The sequence below is a fragment of the Pseudophryne corroboree genome, chromosome 5 (genome assembly GCF_028390025.1).
Source record: "Pseudophryne corroboree isolate aPseCor3 chromosome 5, aPseCor3.hap2, whole genome shotgun sequence".
Classification (NCBI taxonomy): Eukaryota; Metazoa; Chordata; class Amphibia; order Anura; family Myobatrachidae; genus Pseudophryne; species Pseudophryne corroboree.
Genome location: NC_086448.1, coordinates 101,942,415 through 101,967,493, shown reverse-complemented (window position 1 = coordinate 101,967,493; position 25,079 = coordinate 101,942,415). Strand labels below are relative to the sequence as shown.

Sequence of the window (25,079 nt, the reverse complement as noted above, 5' to 3'; positions counted from 1 at the left end):
ATGTATATCACACTACTATTCCACAGCGCTACTACATGGACACACATCATGTGTATCACACTACTATTCCACAGCGCTATTACATGGACACACATCATGTGTATCACACTACTATTCCACAGCGCTATTACATGGACACACATCATGTATATCACACTACTATTCCACAGCACTACTACATGGACACACATCATGTATATCACACTACTATTCCACAGCGCTATTACATGGACACACATCATGTGTATCACACTACTATTCCACATCGCTACTACATGGACACACATCATGTGTATCACACTACTATTCCACAGCGCTATTACATGGACACACATCATGTGTATCACACTACTATTCCACAGCGCTATTACATGGACACACATCATGTGTATCACACTACTATTCCACAGCGCTTCTACATGGACACGCATCATGTATATCCCACTACTATTCCACAGCGCTATTACATGGACACACATCATGTGTATCACACTACTATTCCACAGCGCTACTACATGGACACACATCATGTGTATCACACTACTATTCCACAGCGCTATTACATGGACACACATCATGTGTATCACACTACTATTCCACAGCGCTATTACATGGACACACATCATGTGTATCACACTACTATTCCACAGCGCTATTACATGGACACACATCATGTGTATCACACTACTATTCCACAGCGCTACTACATGGACACACATCATGTATATCACACTACTATTCCACAGCGCTACTACATGGACACGCATCATGTGTATCACACTACTATTCCACAGCGCTACTACATGGACACACATCATGTATATCACACTACTATTCCACAGCGCTATTACATGGACACACATCATGTATATCACACTACTATTCCACAGCGCTACTACATGGACACACATCATGTGTATCACACTACTATTCCACAGCGCTATTACATGGACACACATCATGTATATCACACTACTATTCCACAGCGCTATTACATGGACACACATCATGTGTATCACACTACTATTCCACAGCGCTACTACATGGACACACATCATGTATATCACACTACTATTCCACAGCGCTATTACATGGACACACATCATGTGTATCACACTACTATTCCACAGCGCTACTACATGGACACACATCATGTATATCACACTACTATTCCACAGCGCTACTACATGGACACACATCATGTGTATCACACTACTATTCCACAGCGCTATTACATGGACACACATCATGTATATCACACTACTATTCCACATCGCTATTACATGGACACACATCATGTGTATCACACTACTATTCCACAGCGCTACTACATGGACACACATCATGTGTATCACACTACTATTCCACAGCGCTACTACATGGACACACATCATGTGTATCACACTACTATTCCACAGCGCTACTACATGGACACACATCATGTGTATCACACTACTATTCCACAGCGCTACTACATGGACACACATCATGTGTATCACACTACTATTCCACAGCGCTACTACATGGACACACATCATGTGTATCACACTACTATTCCACAGCGCTACTACATGGACACACATCATGTGTATCACACTACTATTCCACAGCGCTACTACATGGACACACATCATGTATATCACACTACTATTCCACAGCGCTACTACATGGACACACATCATGTATATCACACTACTATTCCACAGCGCTATTACATGGACACACATCATGTGTATCACACTACTATTCCACAGCGCTACTACATGGACACACATCATGTGTATCACACTACTATTCCACAGCGCTATTACATGGACACACATCATGTATATCACACTACTATTCCACAGCGCTATTACATGGACACACATCATGTATATCACACTACTATTCCACAGCGCTATTACATGGACACACATCATGTATATCACACTACTATTCCACAGCGCTACTACATGGACACACATCATGTATATCACACTACTATTCCACAGCGCTACTACATGGACACACATCATGTATATCACACTACTATTCCACAGCGCTACTACATGGACACACATCATGTATATCACACTACTATTCCACAGCGCTACTACATGGACACACATCATGTATATCACACTACTATTCCACAGCGCTATTACATGGACACACATCATGTATATCACACTACTATTCCACAGCGCTATTACATGGACACACATCATGTGTATCACACTACTATTCCACAGCGCTACTACATGGACACACATCATGTGTATCACACTACTATTCCACAGCGCTACTACATGGACACACATCATGTATATCACACTACTATTCCACAGCGCTATTACATGGACACACATCATGTATATCACACTACTATTCCACAGCGCTACTACATGGACACACATCATGTATATCACACTACTATTCCACAGCGCTACTACATGGACACACATCATGTATATCACACTACTATTCCACAGCGCTATTACATGGACACACATCATGTATATCACACTACTATTCCACAGCGCTACTACATGGACACACATCATGTATATCACACTACTATTCCACAGCGCTATTACATGGACAAACATCATGTATATCACACTACTATTCCACAGCACTACTACATGGACACACATCATGTATATCACACTACTATTCCACAGCGCTATTACATGGACACACATCATGTATATCACACTACTATTCCACAGCGCTACTACATGGACACACATCATGTATATCACACTACTATTCCACAGCGCTATTACATGGACACTCATCATGTATATCACACTACTATTCCTCAGCGCTATTACATGCACACTCATCATGTATATCACACTACTATTCCACAGCGCTATTACATGGACACACATCATGTGTATCACACTACTATTCCACAGCGCTACTACATGGACACACATCATGTATATCACACTACTATTCCACAGCGCTATTACATGGACACACATCATGTGTATCACACTACTATTCCACAGCGCTACTACATGGACACACATCATGTATATCACACTACTATTCCACATCGCTATTACATGGACACACATCATGTATATCACACTACTATTCCACAGCGCTATTACATGGACACACATCATGTATATCACACTACTATTCCACAGCGCTATTACATGGACACACATCATGTGTATCACACTACTATTCCACAGCGCTACTACATGGACACACATCATGTGTATCACACTACTATTCCACAGCGCTATTACATGGACATACATCATGTATATCACACTACTATTCCACAGCGCTACTACATGGACACACATCATGTGTATCACACTACTATTCCACAGCGCTACTACATGGACACACATCATGTATATCACACTACTATTCCACAGCGCTACTACATGGACACACATCATGTATATCACACTACTTTTCCACAGCGCTACTACATGGACACACATCATGTGTATCACACTACTATTCCACAGCGCTACTACATGGACACACATCATGTATATCACACTACTATTCCACAGCGCTATTACATGGACACACATCATGTGTCTCACACTACTATTCCACAGCGCTACTACATGGACACACATCATGTGTATCACACTACTATTCCACAGCGCTACTACATGGACACACATCATGTATATCACACTACTATTCCACAGCGCTACTACATGGACACACATCATGTATATCACACTACTATTCCACAGCGCTACTACATGGACACACATACACTCTACAGGTAATATTTCTCAGAAGCCAATTAACCTACCAGTATGATTTTGTATTGTAGGAAGAAACCTAGACAAACATGGGGAGAAGTAAAACTGCACAGTGATATACCATTCCGTGAATTGAACATATGACCTTCGGGCCTCATTCAGGTTGGATCGCAGTGTGCGATCCAACCGGAATTTTTGATAAAAAGATGCAGGCACATGCGCAGCACCCGTCCTGTGCATGCACCTGCACTTGCACTTTCTACGGGGAGGGGGGGGGGGGGGGGCTGCAGAAAATGCGATCATCTTCCTGATGTGTACATGGAGTGGGGGTGGGGGTATGGTCAACGCTCTGTTTCCAGGGTGGAGACAAAGCATTACGGGGGTGGTGCAGCGCTAACGGGGGCGTGATCACGGTCGCTGCGTAACGTCACACGCAGTCGCCGCTATCAGAAGATGGCGGCGGGTCTCCTGCGGGCGCAGCTAGGCTGCGCCGGCAGGAGGCTTCCTTAGTTTCTGCTAACAAGCAAATTGCGATCACATAGCAATTTCTGCTTGTTCAACGGGGGAGGCTCCGGTCAGCGTGCTGGGCGGCCTTGCCCAGCGTTGAGCGGCCCTCCATTTGCTTTCCTTACTGAATTAGGCCCTTAGTGCTGTTAGTCAGTAATGCTAACCACCATGGGAGTAACTATAGCGGGTGCAAGGGGTGCCATTGCTATAGGGCTCAGAGGCTTAGATGGGCCTGGACCCAGGTTAAAGTTGCATAGCAATTTCCCAGATTTGTCTGCTGAGCAATTGTGTATGATACATTGTCCAGCCTGAATTGTGTGGCATTACATTGTCAGTGAGAGGAGTGTATAGGGGATGTTATAATGGTAAGGGGCCACTGTAATGTGGCATACTGTGAACTCCATACTGTAATGGGTCATTTTCTGATCTGACCATTGTAATGTGGAGGGCACTATAATGTTACATAATATGAACTGGAGGGCACTGTACTGTGGCACAGTATGAACTGGAGGGCACTGTACTGTAGCACAGTATGAACTTGAGGACACTGTAGAGTGGCACAGTATGAACTGGAGGGCACTGTAATGTGGCATAATATGAACTGGGTACACTATGGGTGGAATTCAAATGTGTGAAAAGTTGGTTGGGTGTCTTTTTTTCCCCTGTCTATAAGATAGGAAAAAACAGACTCCCAACTGACTTTTCAGACATTTGAATCTCCCCCTTTATGTCATAATGTGAGTTGGGGATACTATGTGGCATAATGTGTACTGGCGGCCCTACAATGTCACTTCATGTAAACTAGAGAAGCTATGATAGTTTATAAAATAAACTAGGGCTCTACTATGGGGCATTATGGGGCATAATATTAAGTAGGGAATTACTATGGTTCAGAAAATGAACTAGGGCACAAACACAGGGCATAAATAACTAATAGTCTATTGCTATGGGGCCCACAATGTTCTGGTTATGTCCCTGCTAACTACGCCATCTGTGGTGGAAAGAAAGTATCAGAGACCCAGGGAGACAGCAGATATACAGGGCTGCTGGAAGATAATGCACACCATCAGGTACTGCAGGGGATGGGTGTCAGCCTCAGGGCTGCTGCTGGGCTGCCAATGACCATTATGAGCAATCCCTGATGTAAAATACATGAGAAAATAATAATAATAAAAAAAAAATATTAATTTCCAACCCCCATAACTTTCCCTAAACTAGAGAAAATTGCATATTAGGTATCAACGTAAACAGCACATATATGATAAAATAAGTCTCCAGGTTAATATAGAGAATAGAACAACACAGGTCTGCCCTTTCCTCCATATTTGCCTTTTGGCCGTACTATGAGGGGTACATGTAGTGTAATGATATTACTCCTTACCATGAAGCATGTTGTGCTGCTCTCTCCCATCCCCTGTGCACCAAACTCCTCCATCTCAGAGGTGGTCAAGATCAGGTTATATCCCATCCCTAAAGATGACTGTTCTGGATCACCTCTTCTCCTCCTCTCCCAGCTCTCACCGGCAGCACATTGCCAATAGGTAACACGCTGACTGTGTGTGACCAGCAGGAGCAATGAGAGTACAGCAGGCATTGGGGGTCTCTAATGAGTGTGACGCACATGCACACAGTAACTAATGAGTGTGATGAGTGCAGCACATACGCACAGTAACTAATGAGTGTGATGGGTGCAGCACATACGGACAGTAACTAATGTGTGACGGGTGCAGCACATACGCACGGTAACTAATGAGTGTGATGGGTGCAGCACATACGGACAGTAACTAATGTGTGACGGGTGCAGCACATACGCACAGTAACTAATGAGTGTGATGGGTGCAGCACATGCACACAGTAACTAATGAGTGTGATGGGTGCAGCACATACGCACAGTAACTAATGAGTGTGACGGGTGCAGCACATACGCACAGTAACTAAAGAGTGTGACAGGTGCAGCACATACGCACAGTAACTAATGAGCCTGATGGGTGCAGCACATACGCACAGTAACTAATGAGTGTGACGGGTGCAGCACATACGCACAGTAACTAATGAGTGTGACGGGTGCAGTACATACACACTGTAACTAATGAGTGTGATGGGTGCAGCACATACGCACAGTAACTAATGAGTGTGACGGGTGCAGTACATACACACTGTAACTAATGAGTGTGATGGGTGCAGCACATACGCACAGTAACTAATGAGTGTGACGGGTGCAGCACATACGCACTGTAACTAATGAGTGTGATGGGTGCAGCACATACGCACAGTAACTAATGAGTGTGACGGGTGCAGCACATACGCACAGTAACTAATGAGTGTGACGGGTGCAGCACATACGCACAGTAACTAAAGAGTGTGACGGGTGCAGCACATACCCACAGTAACTAAAGAGTGTGACAGGTGCAGCACATACGCACAGTAACTAATGAGCCTGATGGGTGCAGCACATACGCACAGTAACTAGTGGGTATGACGGGTGCAGCACATACCCACAGTAACTTATGCACGTGACTGGTACAGCACATACGCACCATAGTGGGTGTGACTGGTGCAGCACGTACACACAGTAACTAATGTGCAAGACTGGTGCAGCACATACACACAGTAACTAATGAGTGTGACAGGTGCAACACATATGCACAGTAACGAATGACGATGACGGGTGAAGCACATACACACAGCAACTAATGACCGTGACGGGTGCACTATATACACACAGAAACTAATGTGCGTGACTGGTGCAGCACATACACACAGTAACTAATGAGTGTGACGGGTGCAGCACATACACACGGTAACTAATGAGTGTGATAGGTGCAGCACATATGCACAGTAATTAATGAGTGTGACAGATATGCACAGTAACTGATGACAGTGACGTGTGCAGCACATACACACAGTAACTAATGAGTGTGAATGGTGCAGCACATACACACAGTAACTAATGAGTGTGAATGGTGCAGCACAAACACACAGTAACTAATGAGTGTGAATGGTGCAGCACATACACACAGTAACTAATGAGTGTGAATGGTGCAGCACATACACACAGTGACTAATGAGTGTGAATAGTGCAGCACATATACAAAGTAATTTTTTTTTTCATTCAGCATTGTTCATGTGACACTTGATGAATCTTACTCAAAGCGGATGAAGCAATTCTAGTGACTAAAAGTCATGTGTTTAGTATCACAATACATCACATATTGAAGCTATGCCAGGAGGCTTGACCAAGTAACGGAACACCACAAACAATTCATATACATATGATAAGTCAAATGACTGGCATACACGGACCAAGTCACAATCCTAACAGAGTCTCCTACCAGCAGTCACAAGATTGTGAACAGTGTTCCCCAGGTCACATGGTCAGCTTTAAAGGTGCATACACACTGTGAGATTCGGGCTAACCACGATTCTCACTATGCGACAGGGGCTAGGTTGGCATCACAAGCACATAATGACTGTGCTTGTGATACTGATTGTGCGATTTTGGCAAAGTGTCAATTTTGACTATCTTTTCTGCGAGATAGTCAAAATTGACTTGCCTGCACGGCCTATCTAGGCTTGCGATACCGACCGCACATCGGCATTGCATCAGGATCGCAAGGTGACTTTCACCATGCGATCTGCACTAACTTTTCTTACAATTTTGACTATATAGTAAAAATTGTAAGAAAATATCTCACCATGGGGGTCATTCCGAGTTGTTCGCTCGTTATTTTTTTCTCGCAACGGAGCGATTAGTCGCTAATGCGCATGCGCAGTGTCCGCAGTGCGACTGCGCCAAGTAAATTTGCTATGCAGTTAGGAATGTTACTCACGGCATTACAAGGTTTTTTCTTCGTTCTGGTGATCGGAGTGTGATTGACAGGAAGTCGGTGTTTCTGGGCGGAAACTGGCCGTTTTATGGGTGTGTGCTGAAAAACGCTACCGTTTCTGGGAAAAACGCGGGAGTGGCTGAGAAACGGAGGAGTGTCTGGGCGAACGCTGGGTGTGTTTGTGACGTCAAACCAGGAACGACAAGCACTGAACTGATCGCACTGGCAGAGTAAGTTTCGAGTTACTCAGAAACTGCACAGAGATGTCTTATCGCAATATTGCGAATCTTTTGTTCGCAATTTTAAGAAGCTAAGATTCACTCCCAGTAGGCGGCGGCTTAGCGTGTGCAATGCTGCTAAAAGCAGCTTGCGAGCGAACAACTCGGAATGAGGGCCCATGTGTACACACCATTTGTCTGGTAATCACCATAGTGACAGACTTTCATATCAATGCATGCACCTGTGTCTACAAGATGACTAAAATATAAATTACCCTATAATGAATAACATATGTGAGAATGTTTCCCCTCTCCCCTATGTGCTCCACATCTTTTTATCCAGCATCCTCCTCACCCACTAAACATACTGTAGCTAGGTGCTTATTTCTTCCAAAATCAAAGTTTTAACTATTCTCACCAGGGTTTGGGAAAGTGTAAGCTAGCACAAGAGTCACCCCACACCTAGCATGCAACTTTTGGTATTTGGGAGCTCAGACAAATGTGAAGCATGAGAAAGGGAGGGGAACACCCAACTCTTTTCCCCTCCCATAAAAGTACCATTTGCATGCTGCTTGCACCATGCCAGGTACACTCGTCACCCGTTCCACTCTGCTCTGCTATGTGATTAGGAAATACCTTCAACTTCTGGCCCTGTCTGGACAAAGCTGATCCCATCAGAAAAATGGAGCAGAGCCCCAAAATCAGCTAGTAATCCTTCATATCAGTGGCTTTGTGCGGGCATTTCAAATACTGATTGAGGGACATTGCCACATTCACTGATGTTTGTAGTCTCTGGGCCTTATTTTCTGGACAACGGGATATACCTAAAGCATACTTGCCTACCTTGCTGCACCAGCCTCCGGGAGGCTGCAGAATGGTAGGCTAATGGGGGCGTGTCCGGCAGCAATGTGGGCGATCCAGGGGCGTGGCCAACGGGGAAGGTGAGCGGTCCGGGGACGTGGCACCATAGTCCCGTCATCGTGGCCCCCGCCCCCGCTAGACAGTGCCGAGAAAACATTGCATCATCATATCCCCCTTTGACCGCCCACTTGTTCTCTGCTGTGAGCGGCTGAGGGGGAGTGCGGGGGTTGCCAACAAAGCGGGACACTTGCCCAACTTTCCCGGGGCCAGGAGGGCCACACGATTTTCGGGAGCCTCCCGGCCTTTCCAGGAGGATAGGCAAGTATGACCTAAAGTTAACAGAAGATCAGCAATAAGACTTACAACAGGACATGCTCCGCCCACCACTACCAATCTTTGTCAGGCCACACCTCCGGGTGCGCCTTCGCCGGATTGATGCTGTCAAAAGACTGGTGCTGAGGTGATAATCCGCTTCCTTCTCTGCCCCATTCCGCCCTGCTCAGTGTTGTAAATGCTGGGACGGCAGGCCAAGATCCGCCCGCTGTAAGTTAAAAATGAAAGGTTTGCAGGGATAGGCTGACTCTATTCGAAAGGGCTCTAGGTCTCCTTACTTAGCTTCTCACTCTCCTTGGGGCTCCTCCTTTCAGGTAAAAAGGTAAAGATTTTCGTACAACACTTAAGGTAACTGGGAGAGCTGTCGGTGCCCTTTACACAGCAGATAAGCAGTTGGTGACTATGAAGCTTTCCTTGAATGCATTTAAGAGTCAAAATATCTATCTCTCCTTTCCTCCTATTGCTCTCTGAGAGGTTCGGCAATGTTAAGTTCAAGTAACAGGTTAACCTCTGATAATTGAGACACTATCCTCTCCTGACTGGAAATAGGTTGGTTAAGTATTTAAAAGGCAAATACCACTGACTCATCATAAAATCTCCTGAACTTATAAGGCTGAACTACCTTGCCAGTGGCAGTTGCAGAGCAGTCCATTATTGCCACTGGCAAGGAAGTCCAGGAACAGAGCATTGTGTCCCCCGTCTCCCCCATGACTTGGTATCGCCAGCTCCATGCATTCTTTATAGCCCCAGCTGGGTGGGCTGTCTTTACTCTCCACTGTGAGGGGGGAATTCCCAATAATCTTCTCACCCCTTTTAATCCCTTTGTGGGTGGAATTTTAGAAAATCTCTTCTTAGTGTGTGCCTACGTCACAAAAGCAAGCTACTGCCCAAATGTCATGTTCCTAGTCCTTATGGTTCAGGAGATTTTGTGATGACTCAGTGGAATTTGCCTTTTATGTATATAGATTACCCAGAGACAGCAAATAACACAGTGCAGGCGTATCCTAATTACCAACAGCCAGGAACTAACACATTGCCTGTATACACTAATTACCCAGAGCTAGGAACTAGCACAATGGTCGCATCCAACATTTACCAAGCCAGGAACTAGCACATTGGTTGTACCCATGATCTACTCAGAGCCAGGAACTAGCACAATGTTAGTAAATGCCTATCCGGAGCAAGGAACTAGAACAGTGCCCATATCTACCAAATACCCAGAGCCAGAAACTATTACAGTGGCCATTTGCTTGATCTGCCCAGAGTCAGGAACTAGCACAGTGTTTGTATAAACACGCATGTATACCTTTGAAGTGTTCCTCACACCTCTTAGGGTAGGTACACACTCAGAGGCAGCGGAGTCGGCTGCCGCTGGGCTGCTGCACTGCAGGGGGCACCTCTCCTCCGGTTTCGTGTTCAGCGACACCATTCAATTAAGTTAATTGACAGCCACCGCTATTTCTTCCGTGGTCGACTCCCCTCGCCCACTAGTCTCTGCACCTTACATGTAACATACTACACCCATCTATAATAAACCCTCTGTATTATAGATGGGTGTAGTATGTCTGACTGGCTGTCAGGAGACCGCCGGTCAGCATACTGACGCCGGGATCCCGGCGGGGAGGGGCGAGTGCAGCAAGCCCCTTGCGGCCTCGCTGCGCTCGCTACGCTGCGGGCTCAATGGCGACCTGCGGTCGCCACAGGTTCTATTCCCACTCTATGGGTGTCGTGGACACCCATGAGTCTAAATAGTCCCTGTTGGTCGGCATGTCGACCATCGGGATAGTGAGGGGGGCGGGATGTCGGTGGAGGTCATGTGACTGTCGGTCTCCCGACCACCCTATAGATGCCGATTTTAAAAGTATCATAACCAGGATCAGAACCCACAACCTATTGCACTGGAAGCAGACACCTTATTGATAGAGCTATTCGGAAACATGAGAATTCTAACTATATGAAGTTACTTCTCTGACAATAACACGTAACTTCATATAGTTAAAATTCTCATGCTTCCTATACAGGAGCAAATAGCTCCATCAGTAAGGTGCCTGCTTCCAGTGTAATAGATCGCTGGTTCTAAACCTGAGTATGACACTTGTACAATAGTTATCAGAGAAGTAATCAGCATTGTGAGTGAATGAGCAGATCTATGTATTGTGGCCCTCATTCCGAGTTGATCGGTCGGTATTTTTCATCGCATCGCAATGAAAATCCGCTTAGTACGCATGCGCAATATTCGCACTGCGACTGCGCCAAGTAATTTAACAATGAAGATAGTATTTTTACTCACGGCTTTTTCATCGCTCCGGCGATCGTAATGTGATTGACAGGAAATGGGTGTTACTGGGCGGAAACACGGCGTTTTATGGGCGTGTGGATGAAAACGCTACCGTTTCCGGAAAAAACGCAGGAGTGGCTGGAGAAACGGGGGAGTGTCTGAGCGAACGCTGGGTGTGTTTGTGACGTCAAACCAGGAACGACAAGCACTGAACTGATCGCACAGGCAGAGTAAGGTTGAAGTTACTCAGAAACTGCAAAGTAGTTTGTAATCGCAATATTGCGAATACATCGGTCGCAATTTTAAGAAGCTAAGATACACTCCCAGTAGGCGTAGGCTTAGCGTGTGTAACTCTGCTAAATTCGCCTTGCGACCGATCAACTCGGAATGAGGGCCTGTGTTGCTGCACACTACATAGATCTGTCTAGTTGCAATGTTTTCAAATTGACAATTCTCAGTAGATTCATATAATTAGAATTTGCAGCTTTGCTACGCAGGAACAAATAGCTTGATTAGTAAGATGTCTGCCTTCTGTGTAACAGGTCATGGGTTCAAATCCTGGGTTTGACTGCTAAGAAATGTGTGATTTAAAATAAATGACAATTAAATATATACTTTATATATTTATATACACACATATATTTATCTATATATGGGGAGGGGGGGGCACCAATATTTATCCTGCCTCTGGACGAACTTACGCCACTGTACACACTTATACAACCGGCAATCAGACCAATGGTCATGACGAATTCTTTTCACCCCGCACTATGCCAGATTGCCAGTACACACTAGCCCAATGTAATTAAAGATGGAACGAATCTCATTCCGTCCTTCGTTACACTGCAACGGGTCGTATGCAGTATCTTCCGGTTGACTGTGCAACATGGCTGACCAGAAGATATCGCATGCGACCCGCGGGGACGTGCAATTGGGCATACACACCGCCCAATAAGCACGATGTGTCTTTCTGATTCAGCCGGAAACTATATATCGTGCCATTATCGTCCAGATGTGCCCCTCTCTTAGATTATATGCTTGTTTGGCCATGGCCATCCTTATCATCTGTTTCATATCATTGTATGTTGTGTTTTTTCATGATCCCATCAGAGCAGTGTAATATGTTGGTGCTTTAGTAAGAAGGGATGAGACAGTGTCTAGGTCGACACCTAGTGGTCAACAGTGGCTAGGTCGACACTAGAAATAGGTCGACACGACCATTAGGTCGACATGAACAAGGTCGCTATGAAAAAAGGTTGACATGAGTTTTTCATGTTTTTTTGGTGTTGTTATCTTCGTAAAGTGACCGGGAACCCCAATTAGTGCACCGTGTCCCCTCGCATGGCTCGATTCGCTCACCATGCTTCGGGCAAGGTGCCTCGCTCCACTACCGTTGCACTCAGCACAGGTTACCGTTCCCAATTGTAGTCCATGTGGATCGTAAAGTACGACAAAGTTAAAAAAAAGAAAAACAACGTCAAAAACTCATGTTGACATTTTTGCATGTCGACCTTGCCCATGTCGATCTTATGGTCACATTGACCTATTTCTAGTGTCGACCTATTCACTGTCAACCAATGGGTGTCGACCTAGAGTCCGGATACATTTTGATGCCCCATGCAGAAGTGTTTTTTGTTTTTTTGTTTTTTTACTTCTCTTTTATTTTCACAAATATGGTTTATGTCCTCCAATCTTCTTGTATTGCCTCAATTCATGTTTATGGTTTGTGGCTTTGGCAGACACGTTTGTTCGCTGTCCCTATGCTTGCCGTTCTCTGACACACTGTTTGCATTGTATCAGCGACTATGGAGATGTACGGTGGGATGTAATGCAGTCCAAGATCACAAGAGGTGCGGGATTCCAGCAGATCTAGGACGTTTTTTTAAAAGGGCAATCACTTACAAGGCAAAACCATGCCTTGTAAGTGATTGTCCCTTTAAAATAACTTTCAAGATTGTCTGGCATCCCACACCTCTTACGATCTCGGACTCCATTACATCCCACCAGTAATGTCTTAATTGTTTTTCTTTTCTTTAAAAAAAAAAAAAAAATCTATAAAAATTTACTTAATTTAAAATTTTAAGTATTTTATTTGGGATGTGGTTATGTTCCCGGCGGTCAGGAGACAATACCGGCGCTGGCATCCCGAACATTCACTAACTCACTAGGCCCACAAGGGGTTCCGGTGCACTCACCCCCTTCCCTGGCCATCTAACATTCAGAATCCCTGTGTCAGGATGCTGATCGGCGGTCTCCCAACCGCCAGTTACCCGATACCAACCCTTTATTTATAGATCACTTATTGCTGCATGAATCTTATAGAAGTTGTAGTTCAGAAACCAGCTGAAGGATGAGGGTTGTGGTATATTGCAAACTAGAATTTTTGAACTTAAAATAATACTACTGTTTGTGTGCTGGAACCGTTATTCTGCGTTGCTATAGTTAAAATGCTGTACAACAGTGCCCTCTTCAGGAATGATATAAATTTGCTTATTATTATTTATTTATTTACAACTTGTTGTATTTATTACTATACACAACATGATAAAATGTGTGAAAAGTGTTTACATTACATTGATGACATTTGCAGTACAATTTTAGAGCTGTACATGCTGGGGCTTAGGTGTTAGCCTGGGAGATGCAGACACAGGTGCAAAATGATTGCAAGCAGACTCTCCGGAATCATGTCTGTGCCGCATCTCACAATCTACAGTATGACATAAGCCCTTCCGTCTTCATTAAATCATCAGTTATATCACAAGATCTATCCTAACAAAAAGTTCTATCCCCACCCCCGTGTTCGCCAACAAAAATAACTCCACACAGACAGCAGAGATCAGACCTCTGTGAGCACCTAAAGAGAGCAGAGTTTTGTCCATGATGTGTAAATGACGATAGGTGTCTTTCAGCCGGTGCTATTACACAAACATGGGGCCTGATTCAGAACTTATCACTGCTGTGCTTTTCCTCACAGCTGGCTATTATTTATTTACTGCGCATGCTTATGCACCGCAATGCGCACGCGTGTCACCAAGCAACAACAGGCATCTCTGTACAGGGACAGGCTGGTGAGAAAATTTCAATCGCACAGCCATTCGCATACTGATTGACATGTAGAGGCCGTTTGTGGGTGGTAACTGACTGTTTTGTGGGAGTGTCAGGGAAAACGCAGGCGTTCACAAGCATTTTCAGGAAGGGTGTGTGACGTCAGCTCCAGACCCGATCATCCTGTTCTCATCGCACTGTAGGAGTAAGTCCTGGGCTGCGCACAGACTGCACATAGTGGAAAAATCATTCAATGGCGAGTGAGGTGCGAACGGATTTGCAGCTGTCCGCTGACTAAGGGACATTTGTAGCACAGCGTACATATGCGATCGCACACTTGCTTGGGCGAATTTACACTCCTCTTGGGTAACGACTATCTAAACACAAGACAGCAAAATTAGCAGCCCAGCGATCAGGCCTGAATTAGGCCCATAATTTGTGTTTGTACTAAATAATTCATTATACATATTCTAAATACAGGATTTTGGGGCAAATTCAGTGTGAATTGCAAGTAGTGATTCGTACGGAATTTTTGCTGAGGGGCCGTGGGCGCATGCGCAGCAGGCCCTACTGCGCATGCGCCCGCATTTTCTGCAGGGGGGCGCAGAAAATACGATCGCCTCTGCCTGTCAATCAGGCAGAGGCTGTCGTGGAGCGGGAGGGGGGCGGCAACGCTCCTTTTTCTGGGTGGAAACGGAGCGTTGCGAGGGCGGGCCACCCCAAATGGTGGGCTGGTATGCACGAACGGGGGCGTGTCGGGGGTGCGGCCGCAGCGGCTGTGTGCCGTCACACGCAACCGCTGCGACAGCAAAAATGGCGCCGGGACTCCTGCGGCTGCAGCTAAGCTGCGCCGGCAGGAGTCATCCTTAATTTCTGGTAACAAGCAGAAATTGCGTGCTGTTCGCAATTTCTGCTTGAAGCAGGGGGGGAGGCGCCGGTCAGCATGCGTGCTAATGGTTAGCAAATTCTGCTGATTAGCAGAATTTGCTAACCTTACTGAATTGTCCCCTTTATCTGCCTTATGTAAACACTGAATACTGACATTCCTAGGAAAATGCCCTTATATCCTTTTAAATATTTGTACCTACAGTATTGGATACATAGGTAACAATGAATTCCCAGACTAAAGATCTGATTCAGAAGTACAATGGTTTTCATGTAAACACAGTATACATGTAATAATATGTTCAGCTGCATCACTATCATTTTGGGGTTCCTAAACTTTTTCATTGTGAACCCCCACTAACATGTTTTTAAAGATTTGGAGGCACATTTGTTTCACAACTACTGATCTTGTATAATTACAGTGCTAATAGCTACTAAAATTCACATCTTTAACCACAAAACTATTTTCCATACAGCTTGTATATAGAGATTGATACAGAATAATGTTTTACCTAAACACCCTCACTTTGTTGTCCCACTCCCCAGGCACTGCCCAGAGCCCCATCATTCTTAACGCACTGTGCTACCCCATTTTCTTTCCCCCACCCACATCTGAGACCCATTTTTTTTTCACCCACGCGTTTCATTGCCTCTCGCTCCTAAATCTTGTTCTATTAACACTGCATATGATTTCATGAAGTACCAGTGCTGATTGGCCGACGTGTGACCAATCAGCTCCAGAATTTACATCATTTTATTTACATCGCTGCTGCCATAGAAGAATAATCACCTGCACCTTATGCAATGATTATCTACCAACATTAAGGATGTACAGTATCATTGTGAATTCATCTGAATTGAAGTTTATGGCGGATCTGACCATTCGGAAGATGTGATCAATTCTTGGATTTAGGATTTTCATGCACTGTATATCTTAATGTATAGTCTACAAATAGAGTTGGGACCACAGTCTTGTCAATCCATTCTGCTGTGCGGTGTGGTCAGTGGTACAAGTAGAAAAAATGTCTTATAGGTACTATGTGAGCGCACCGAAAAATGGGTGTGGCCAAAGCCACATGGGGCATGGCCAATGAAAATGGGGGCGTGTTACACATATGGGGGAGGGGCATATACACTTATAACACCAATAGTGCCAGATATATATATGCCCCAACAGTGCCAGATACACCCCCACCGTGGTAGATATGCTCCTACAGTGCCAGATGCACAAATGCCCCACGGTGCCAGATGCACAAATGCCCCACGGTGCTAGATACACAAATGACCCCCAGTAGTGCCATATATGCCCCCAGAATGCCAGATACACATTGCCCCAGAGTGTCAGATACACATATGCCCCCACTGCACCAGATACACATATTCCCCCACAGTGCCAGATACACATGCCCCCAAGGTGCAGATACACATATGCCCCCACAGTGCCAGATATGTCCCCACAGTACCAGATATGCCCCAAGTGCCAGATACACTTGCCCCCACAGTGCCAGATATGCCCCCACAGTGCCAGATACACATATGCCCCCACAGTGCCAGATATGCCACCACAGTGCCAGATATGCCCCCACAGTGCCAGATACACATGCCCCCACAGTGCCAGATATGCCCCCACAGTGCCAGACATGCCCCCCAGTGCCAGACACACATGCCCCTACAGTGCCAGATATGCCCCCACAGTGCCAGATACACATATGCCCCCACAGTGCCAGATATGCTCCTACAGTGCCAGATACACAAATGCTCCATGGTGCCAGATGCACAAATGCCCCACGGTGTTAGATACACAAATGCCCCCAGTAGTGCCGTATATGCCCCCACAGTGCCAGATACACATTGCCCCAGAGTGTCAAATAAACATATGCCCCCACAGTGCCAGATACACATTTGCCCCCACAGTGCCAGATACACATTTGCCCCCAGAGTGCCAGATATGTCCCCACAATGCCAGATATACATATGCCCCCACAGTGCCAGATATACATGCCCCCACAGTGCCAGATTTGCCCCCACAGTGCCAGATACACATGCCCACAGTGCCAGACATGCCCCCACAGTGCCAGAAACACATGCCGCCACAGTGCCAGATATGCCCCCACAGTGCCAGATATGCCCCCACAGTGCCAGATATGCCTCCATTGCCAGATATGCCCCCACAGTGCCAGATACACATGCCCCCACAGTGCCAGAGACACATGCCCCTACAGTGCCAGATATGCTCCCACAGTGCCAGATATGTCCCCACAGTGCCAGATGCACATACGCCCCCACAGTGCCAGATATGCTCCTACAGTACCAGATACACAAATGCTCCACGGTGCCAGATGCACAAATTCCCCACGGTGTTAGTTACACAAATGCCTCCAGTAGTGCCATATATGCCCCCACAGTGCCAGATACACATGCCCACAGTACCAAACATGCCCCCACAATGCCAGATACACATGCCCCCACAGTGCCAGATATGCCCCCACAATGCCAGATACACATATGCCCCAACAGTGCCAGATACACATATGCCCCCACAGTGCCAGATATATTGTTGCTGCTGCTGACCTGCTGCTGGGAAGAGGAGAGCGCAGCACGCACTCTTCCTGCCCTCAGTCCGGCCTGTATATTAAAACTGGCGCCGGTCCCCGAGCCAATCAGGGCTTGCGGTCCAGCAGCAGCGGCTCCTGATTAGCTGCTGGTCCGCAAGCTCTGATTGGCTCACGAACCGGCTCAGTGCACGCCGCCGCCGCTGGTCTCAGGGGACTCGGGCAGACAGGAGAGGAGAGGCGCATGCTGCGCTCTCCACTCTCCAACACCCGGTGTCTGCAAGGTGGCGGTACGGCGTACCTGCTGGGATTTTCTTACAGGTACGCCGTACCACCATATTTGCAGCACTGGGTGTGGTTGCGGTAATATAAGGAGATCGTAACAGAAATTCTTGAGGATTTCAGTGCAGAAACATTAAGTCCAAAATCCATCTGCAAAACATGTGATAGTCCACATCCACTGTAGAGCAAATCAAATCAAACCACTGCTCCAAATATATTCAGAATTGTATATGCTCTCTACATTTAACTTGTCTCTATAAGGACTGTATAAAACTCATTTCTGGCCTCTGTTTTATTCTAGGACCCTTACAAGGCTGTGGTGGTTACCTGACTAACGCAACTGGCTATATCGGCTCCCCAGATTCAAATCAGGATGGGAAGTATGACCAGAACCTGGATTGTGTTTGGAACATTGTTGCCCCTATAAATAAACTGATAAACCTGACGTTCACTGCGTTCATATTGGAAGCAGAGTCCTGGGGAACATGCAGATATGATTTTGTCAAAGTAAGAACACAGAATGGTCTATTCTACCTGTATGATGTTTCCACAGTAAATCCCGGGAGAGTGACTATTAGATAACTGTCCCGGGAACAAAGGAACAGACAATGGGCCCGATTCTGATTCAGACACAAGTTCAAAAGTGCATCTCTCCATTTCTCTTACGTCCTAGAGGATGCTGGGGACTCCGTAAGGACCATGGGGAATAGACGGGCTCCGCAGGAGACATGGGAACTAAAAGAACTTTAGATATGGGTGTGCACTGGCTCCTCCCTCTATGCCCCTCCTCCAGACCTCATTTTGATACTGTGCCCAGAGGAGACTGGGTGCACTACAGGGAGCTCTCCTGACCTTCCTGACAGAAAGTATATTTGTTAGGTTTTTTATTTTCAGGGAGCCCTGCTGGCAACAGGCTCCCTGCATCGTGGGACTGAGGAGAGAGAAGCAGACCTACTTAAATGCTAGGCTCTGCTTCTTAGGCTACTGGACACCATTAGCTCCAGAGGGAGTCGGAACGCAGGTCTCCCCTCGCAGTTAGTCCCGGAGCCGCGCCGCCGTCCTCCTCACAGAGCCGGAAGATAGAAGCCGGGTGAGTATAAGAAGAAAGAAGACTTCAGAGGCGGCAGAAGACTTCAGATCTTCACAGAGGTAACGCGCAGCGATAACGCTGCGCGCCATTGCTCCCACACAGGACACAGCAGGCACTGATGGGTGCAGGGCGCAGGGGGGGGCGCCCTGGGCAGCAATTTCCACCTCTAGGACTGGCCAAAAGTTATATATATATAGGCTCTGGGTCTGTATATAGGTATCCCCCACCAGTTTTTGAAGGAATCGAGCGGGACCGAAGCCCGCCGCTGGGGGGGGCGGAGCTTGATCCCTCAGCACTAACCAGCGCCATTTTCTCCACAGCACACGCTGAGAAGCTGGCTCCCCGGACTCTCCCCTGCTGAACACGGTGACAGAGGGTTTTATAGAAGGGGGGGGGGGGCACATAATTGGCGCAGTAAATATATATATATATATATATATATATATATATAAAGCACTATATCTATCTGGGAATTTTTTCCAAGGTCATTGGCGCTGGGTGTGTGCTGGCATACTCTCTCTCTGTCTCTCCAAAGGGCCTTGTGAGGGAACTGTCTCCAGATTAGAGATTTCCCTGAGTGTGTGGGGTGTCGGTACGCGTGTGTCGGCATGTCTGAAGCGGAAGGCTCTTCTAGGGAGGAGGTGGAGCAAATGAGTGTGGTGTCTCCGTCGGCAACGCCGACACCTGACTAGTTGGATATGTGGAATGTTTTAAATGCAAATGTGAATTTATTACACAAAAGGTTGGACAAAGTAGAGTCCAGGGAATGTACAGGGAGTCAAGCCCTGCCTTTCATTATGTCGCAGGGACCTTCTGGGTCTCAAAAGCGCCCACTATCCCAAGTATTAGACACTGATACCGACACGGATTCTGACTCCAGTGTCGACTATGATGATGCGAAGTTGCAGCCAAGGTTGGCTAAAAGTATTCATTATATGATTATTGCAATAAAGGATGTGTTGCATATAACAGATGACTCCTCTGTACCTGACACGAGGGTCCACATGTTTAAAGAAAAGAAGCCTGAGGTTACTTTTCCCCCTTCACATGAGCTAAATGAGTTGTTTGAAAGGGCTTGGGAAACTCCAGACAAGAAACTGCAGATTCCCAAAAGGATTCTTATGGCGTATCCTTTCTCGGCTAAGGACAGGAAATGGTGGGAATCCTCCCCAAGGGTGGACAAAGCGTTGACACGCTTATCCAAAAAGGTAGCGCTGCCATCTCAAGATACCGCATCCCTCAAGGATCCTGCGGATCGCAGGCAGGAGACGACCTTGAAGTCAATTTACACACATACTGGTACATTACTCAGACCGGCGATAGCGTCGGCTTGGGTTTGTAGCGCTGTAGCAGCGTGGACAGATACCTTATCTGCTGATATTGATACGCTGGATAAGGAAACCATTTTATTGACCCTGGGTCACATTAAGGATGCTGTCCTATATATGAGAGATGCTCAGAGAGACCTTGGCCTACTGGGTTCCAGAGCCAACGCTATGGCGATTTCTGCTAGGCGAGCCCTATGGACCCGACAGTGGACGGGTGATGCCAACTCGAAGAGGCATATGGAGGTTTTGCCTTACAAGGGTGAGGAATTGTTTGGGGAAGGTCTCACGGACCTGGTTTCCATAGCTACTGCTGGTAAATCAACTTTTTTGCCTTATGTTTCCTCACAGCCTTTGAAAACGCCACATTATCAGATGCAGTCCTTTCGGTCGCATAAATCCAAGAGAGTACGGGGATCTTCCTTTCTTGCCAGAGGTAAGGGCAGGGGGGAAAAGCTGCCAACTACAGCTAGTTCTCAGGAGCAGAAGTCCTCCCCGGCTTCTACAAAATCCGCCGCATGACGCTGGGGCTCCGCTGAGGGAGTCCGCCCCAGTGGGGGCACGTCTTCGACTTTTCAGCCACGTCTGGGTTCACTCACAGGTGGATCCCTGGGCAATAGACATTGTTTCCCAGGGTTACAAACTGGAATTCGAAGAGGTGCCTCCTCGCCGGTTTTTCAAATTGGCCCCAGAGAGGGAGGTAGTTTTAAATGCAATTCAAAAATTGTGTCTTCAACAAGTGGTGGTCAAAGTTCCCCTGCTTCAGCAGGGGATGGGGTATTACTCAACCCTGTTTGTAGTCCCGAAACCGGATGGTTCGGTCAGACCCATTCTGAATTTAAAATCCTTAAACCTATACTTAAAAAGGTTTAAGTTCAAGATGGAATCGCACAGAGCGGTCATCGCCAGCCTGGAAGGGGGGGATTATATGGTGTCCCTGGACATAAAGGATGCATACCTTCATGTCCCCATATATCCGCCTCATCAGGCGTTCCTGAGATTTGCTGTACAGGATTGTCATTACCAATTTCAGATGTTGCCGTTTGGGCTTTCCACTGCCCCGAAAATTTTCACCAAGGTAATGGCGGAAATGATGGTGCTCCTGCGCAAGCAGGGGGTCACAATTATCCCGTACTTGGACGATCTCCTAATAAAAGCGAGATCAAGAGAGCAGTTGCTGAACAGCGTATCACTCTCCCTGAGGGTGTTGCAGCAGCACGGCTGGATTCTCAATCTCCCGAAGTCACAGTTGGTTCCAATGACCCGTTTGCCTTTCTTAGGCATGATTCTGGATACAGATCAGAAAAGGGTTTTTCTCCCGATGGAAAAGGCCCAAGAACTCATGAACTTGGTCAGGGACCTCTTGAAGCCAAAAAGGGTGTCGGTGCATCACTGCACTCGAGTTCTGGGAAAGATGGTGGCGTCTTACGAGGCCATTCCATTCGGCAGGTTCCATGCGAGGACTTTTCAGTGGGACCTTCTGGACAAGTGGTCCGGGTCACAACTACAGATTCATCAGATGATCAGTCTGTGCCCCAGGGCCAGGGTATCTCTCCTGTGGTGGCTGCAGAGTGCTCACCTTCTACAGGGTTGTATGTTCGGCATTCAGGACTGGGTTCTGGTAACCACGAACGCGAGCCTCCGAGGATGGGGAGCAGTCACACAGGGAAGAAACTTCCAGGGTCTATGGTCAAGCCAGGAGGCTTGTCTACACATCAATGTACTGGAATTAAGGGCCATATACAACGGCCTTCGTCAAGCTGAGAATTTGCTTCGCGACGTACCGGTTCTGATTCAGTCAGACAACATCACCGCAGTGGCTCATGTAAACCGTCAGGGCGGAACAAAGAGCAGGGTGGCAGAAGCCACCAGGATTCTTCGCTGGGCGGAAAATCATGTAAGCGCTTTGACAGTAGTCTTCATTCCGGGAGTGGACAACTGGGAAGCGGATTTCCTCAGCAGACATGATCTACATCCAGGAGAGTGGGGACTTCATCAGGATGTCTTCGCAGAGATTGCAAGTCAGTGGGGACTGCCTCAAATAGACATGATGGCGTCGCGCCTCAACAAGAAGCTTCCGAGGTATTGCGCCAGGTCAAGGGACCCTCAGGCGGTAGCAGTGGACGCCCTGGTGACACCGTGGGTGTTCCAGTCGGTCTATGTGTTCCCTCCTCTTCCTCTCATCTCAAAAATATTGAGAATCATAAGACGAAAAAGAGTGCAGACAATACTCATTGTTCCAGATTGGCCTCGAAGGGCCTGGTATCCGGATCTGCAGGAAATGCTCACTTCCTCTCAGAGAAGACCTGTTGCAACAAGGGCACTGTCTGTTCCAGGACTTATCGCGGCTGCGTTTGACGGCATGGCGGTTGAACGCCGGATCCTAGCGGAAAAGGGCATTCTGGATGAGGTCATTCCTACTCTGATAAAGGCTAGGAAGGACGTGACAGCGAAACATTATCACCGTATATGGAGGAAGTATGTATCTTGGTGTGAGTCCAGGAATGCTCCTCCGGAAGAATTCCATCTGGGCCGTTTCCTTCACTTCCTACAGACTGGAGTGAATTTGGGCCTAAAATTAGGCTCCATTAAGGTTCAGATATCGGCCCTATCCATTTTCTTTTAGAAGGAATTGGCTTCTCTCCCAGAAGTCCAGACTTTTGTGAAGGGAGTGCTGCATATCCAGCCTCCTTTTGTGCCTCCAGTGGCACCATGGGACCTTAACGTGGTGTTAAGGTTCCTTAAGTCTCACTGGTTTCAGCCTCTTCAAACGGTGGAATTAAAGTACCTCACTTGGAAAGTGGTCATGTTGTTGGCCTTGGCATCGGCAAGGCGAGTGTCTGAGTTGGCGGCTTTATCTCACAAAAGCCCCTATCTGATTTTCCACGTGGATAGAGCGGAGTTGCGGACTCGTCCTCAATTTTTGCCTAAGGTGATTTCATCTTTTCATATGAACCAACCTATTGTGGTGCCTGTGGCTACGCGGGACTTGGAGGATTCCGAGTCCCTTGATGTGGTCAGGCCATTGAAAATTTATGTGGCCAGAACGGCTCGGGTTAGGAAAATAGAGGCACTGTTTGTCCTGTATGCAGCCAACAAGGTTGGCGCTCCTGCTTCTAAGCAAACTATTGCTCGCTGGATCTGTAACACGATTCAGCAGGCTCATTCTACGGCTGGATTGCCGTTACCAAATTCGGTAAAGGCCCATTCCACTAGGAAGGTGGGCTCTTCTTGGGCGGCTGCCTGAGGTGTCTCGGCGTTACAGCTTTGCCGAGCGGCGACTTGGTCGGGTTCAAACACCTTTGCAAAGTTCTACAAGTTTGATACCCTGGCTGATGAGGACCTCATGTTTGCTCAATCGGTGCTGCAGAGTCATACGCACTCTCCCGCCCGTTTTGGAGCTTTGGTATAATCCCCATGGTCCTTACGGAGTCCCCAGCATCCTCTAGGACGTAAGAGAAAATAAGATTTTAAACCTACCGGTAAATCTTTTTCTCCTAGTCCGTAGAAGATGCTGGGCGCCCGTCCCAGTGCGGACTAAATTCTGCAAGACTTGTATATAGTTTTTGCTTACATAAGGGTTATGTTACAGTTTTGATCAGTCTAGAGCTGATGCTGTTTTGTTTCATGCTGTTAACTGGTTAGTATATTCCATGTTATACGGTGTGGATGGTGTGGGCTAGTATGAATATTGCCCTTAGATTAACTAAAATCCTTTCCTCGTACTGTCCGTCTCCTCTGGGCACAGTTTCTCTAATTGAGGTCCTGAGGAGGGGCATAGAGGGAGGAGCCAGTGCACACCCATATCTAAAGTTCTTTTTAGTGCCCAGGGTGGTCATTCCGAGTTGTTCGCTCGCAAGCTGCTTTTAGCAGCTTTGCACACGCTAAGCCGCCTCCTACTGGGAGTGAATCTTAGCATAGTAAAATTGCGAACGGAAGATTAGCAGAATTGCGAATAGACACTTCTTAGCAGTTTCTGAGTAGCTCCAGACTTACTCGGCAACTGCGATCAGTTCAGTCAGTTTCGTTCCTGGTTTGACGTCACAAACACTCCCAGCGTTCGCCCAGACACTCCCCCGTTTCTTCAGACACTCCCGCGTTTTTCCCAGAAACGGCAGCGTTTTTTCACACACACCCATAAA

The 25,079-nt window shown here is 46.8% G+C and overlaps 1 protein-coding gene across 1 annotated transcript in view; it reads left to right on the top strand.

Moving 5' to 3' along the window:
• The window catches only part of CUBN (cubilin), a 729,033-nt gene that overhangs the window by 674,797 nt on the left and 29,157 nt on the right, over nucleotides 1-25,079 (top strand). The window contains exon 59 of the mRNA XM_063921523.1: nucleotides 18,824-19,029. Coding sequence (XP_063777593.1) covers nucleotides 18,824-19,029 — 206 coding nt within the window. The remainder of the gene's footprint in view (nucleotides 1-18,823; nucleotides 19,030-25,079) is intronic.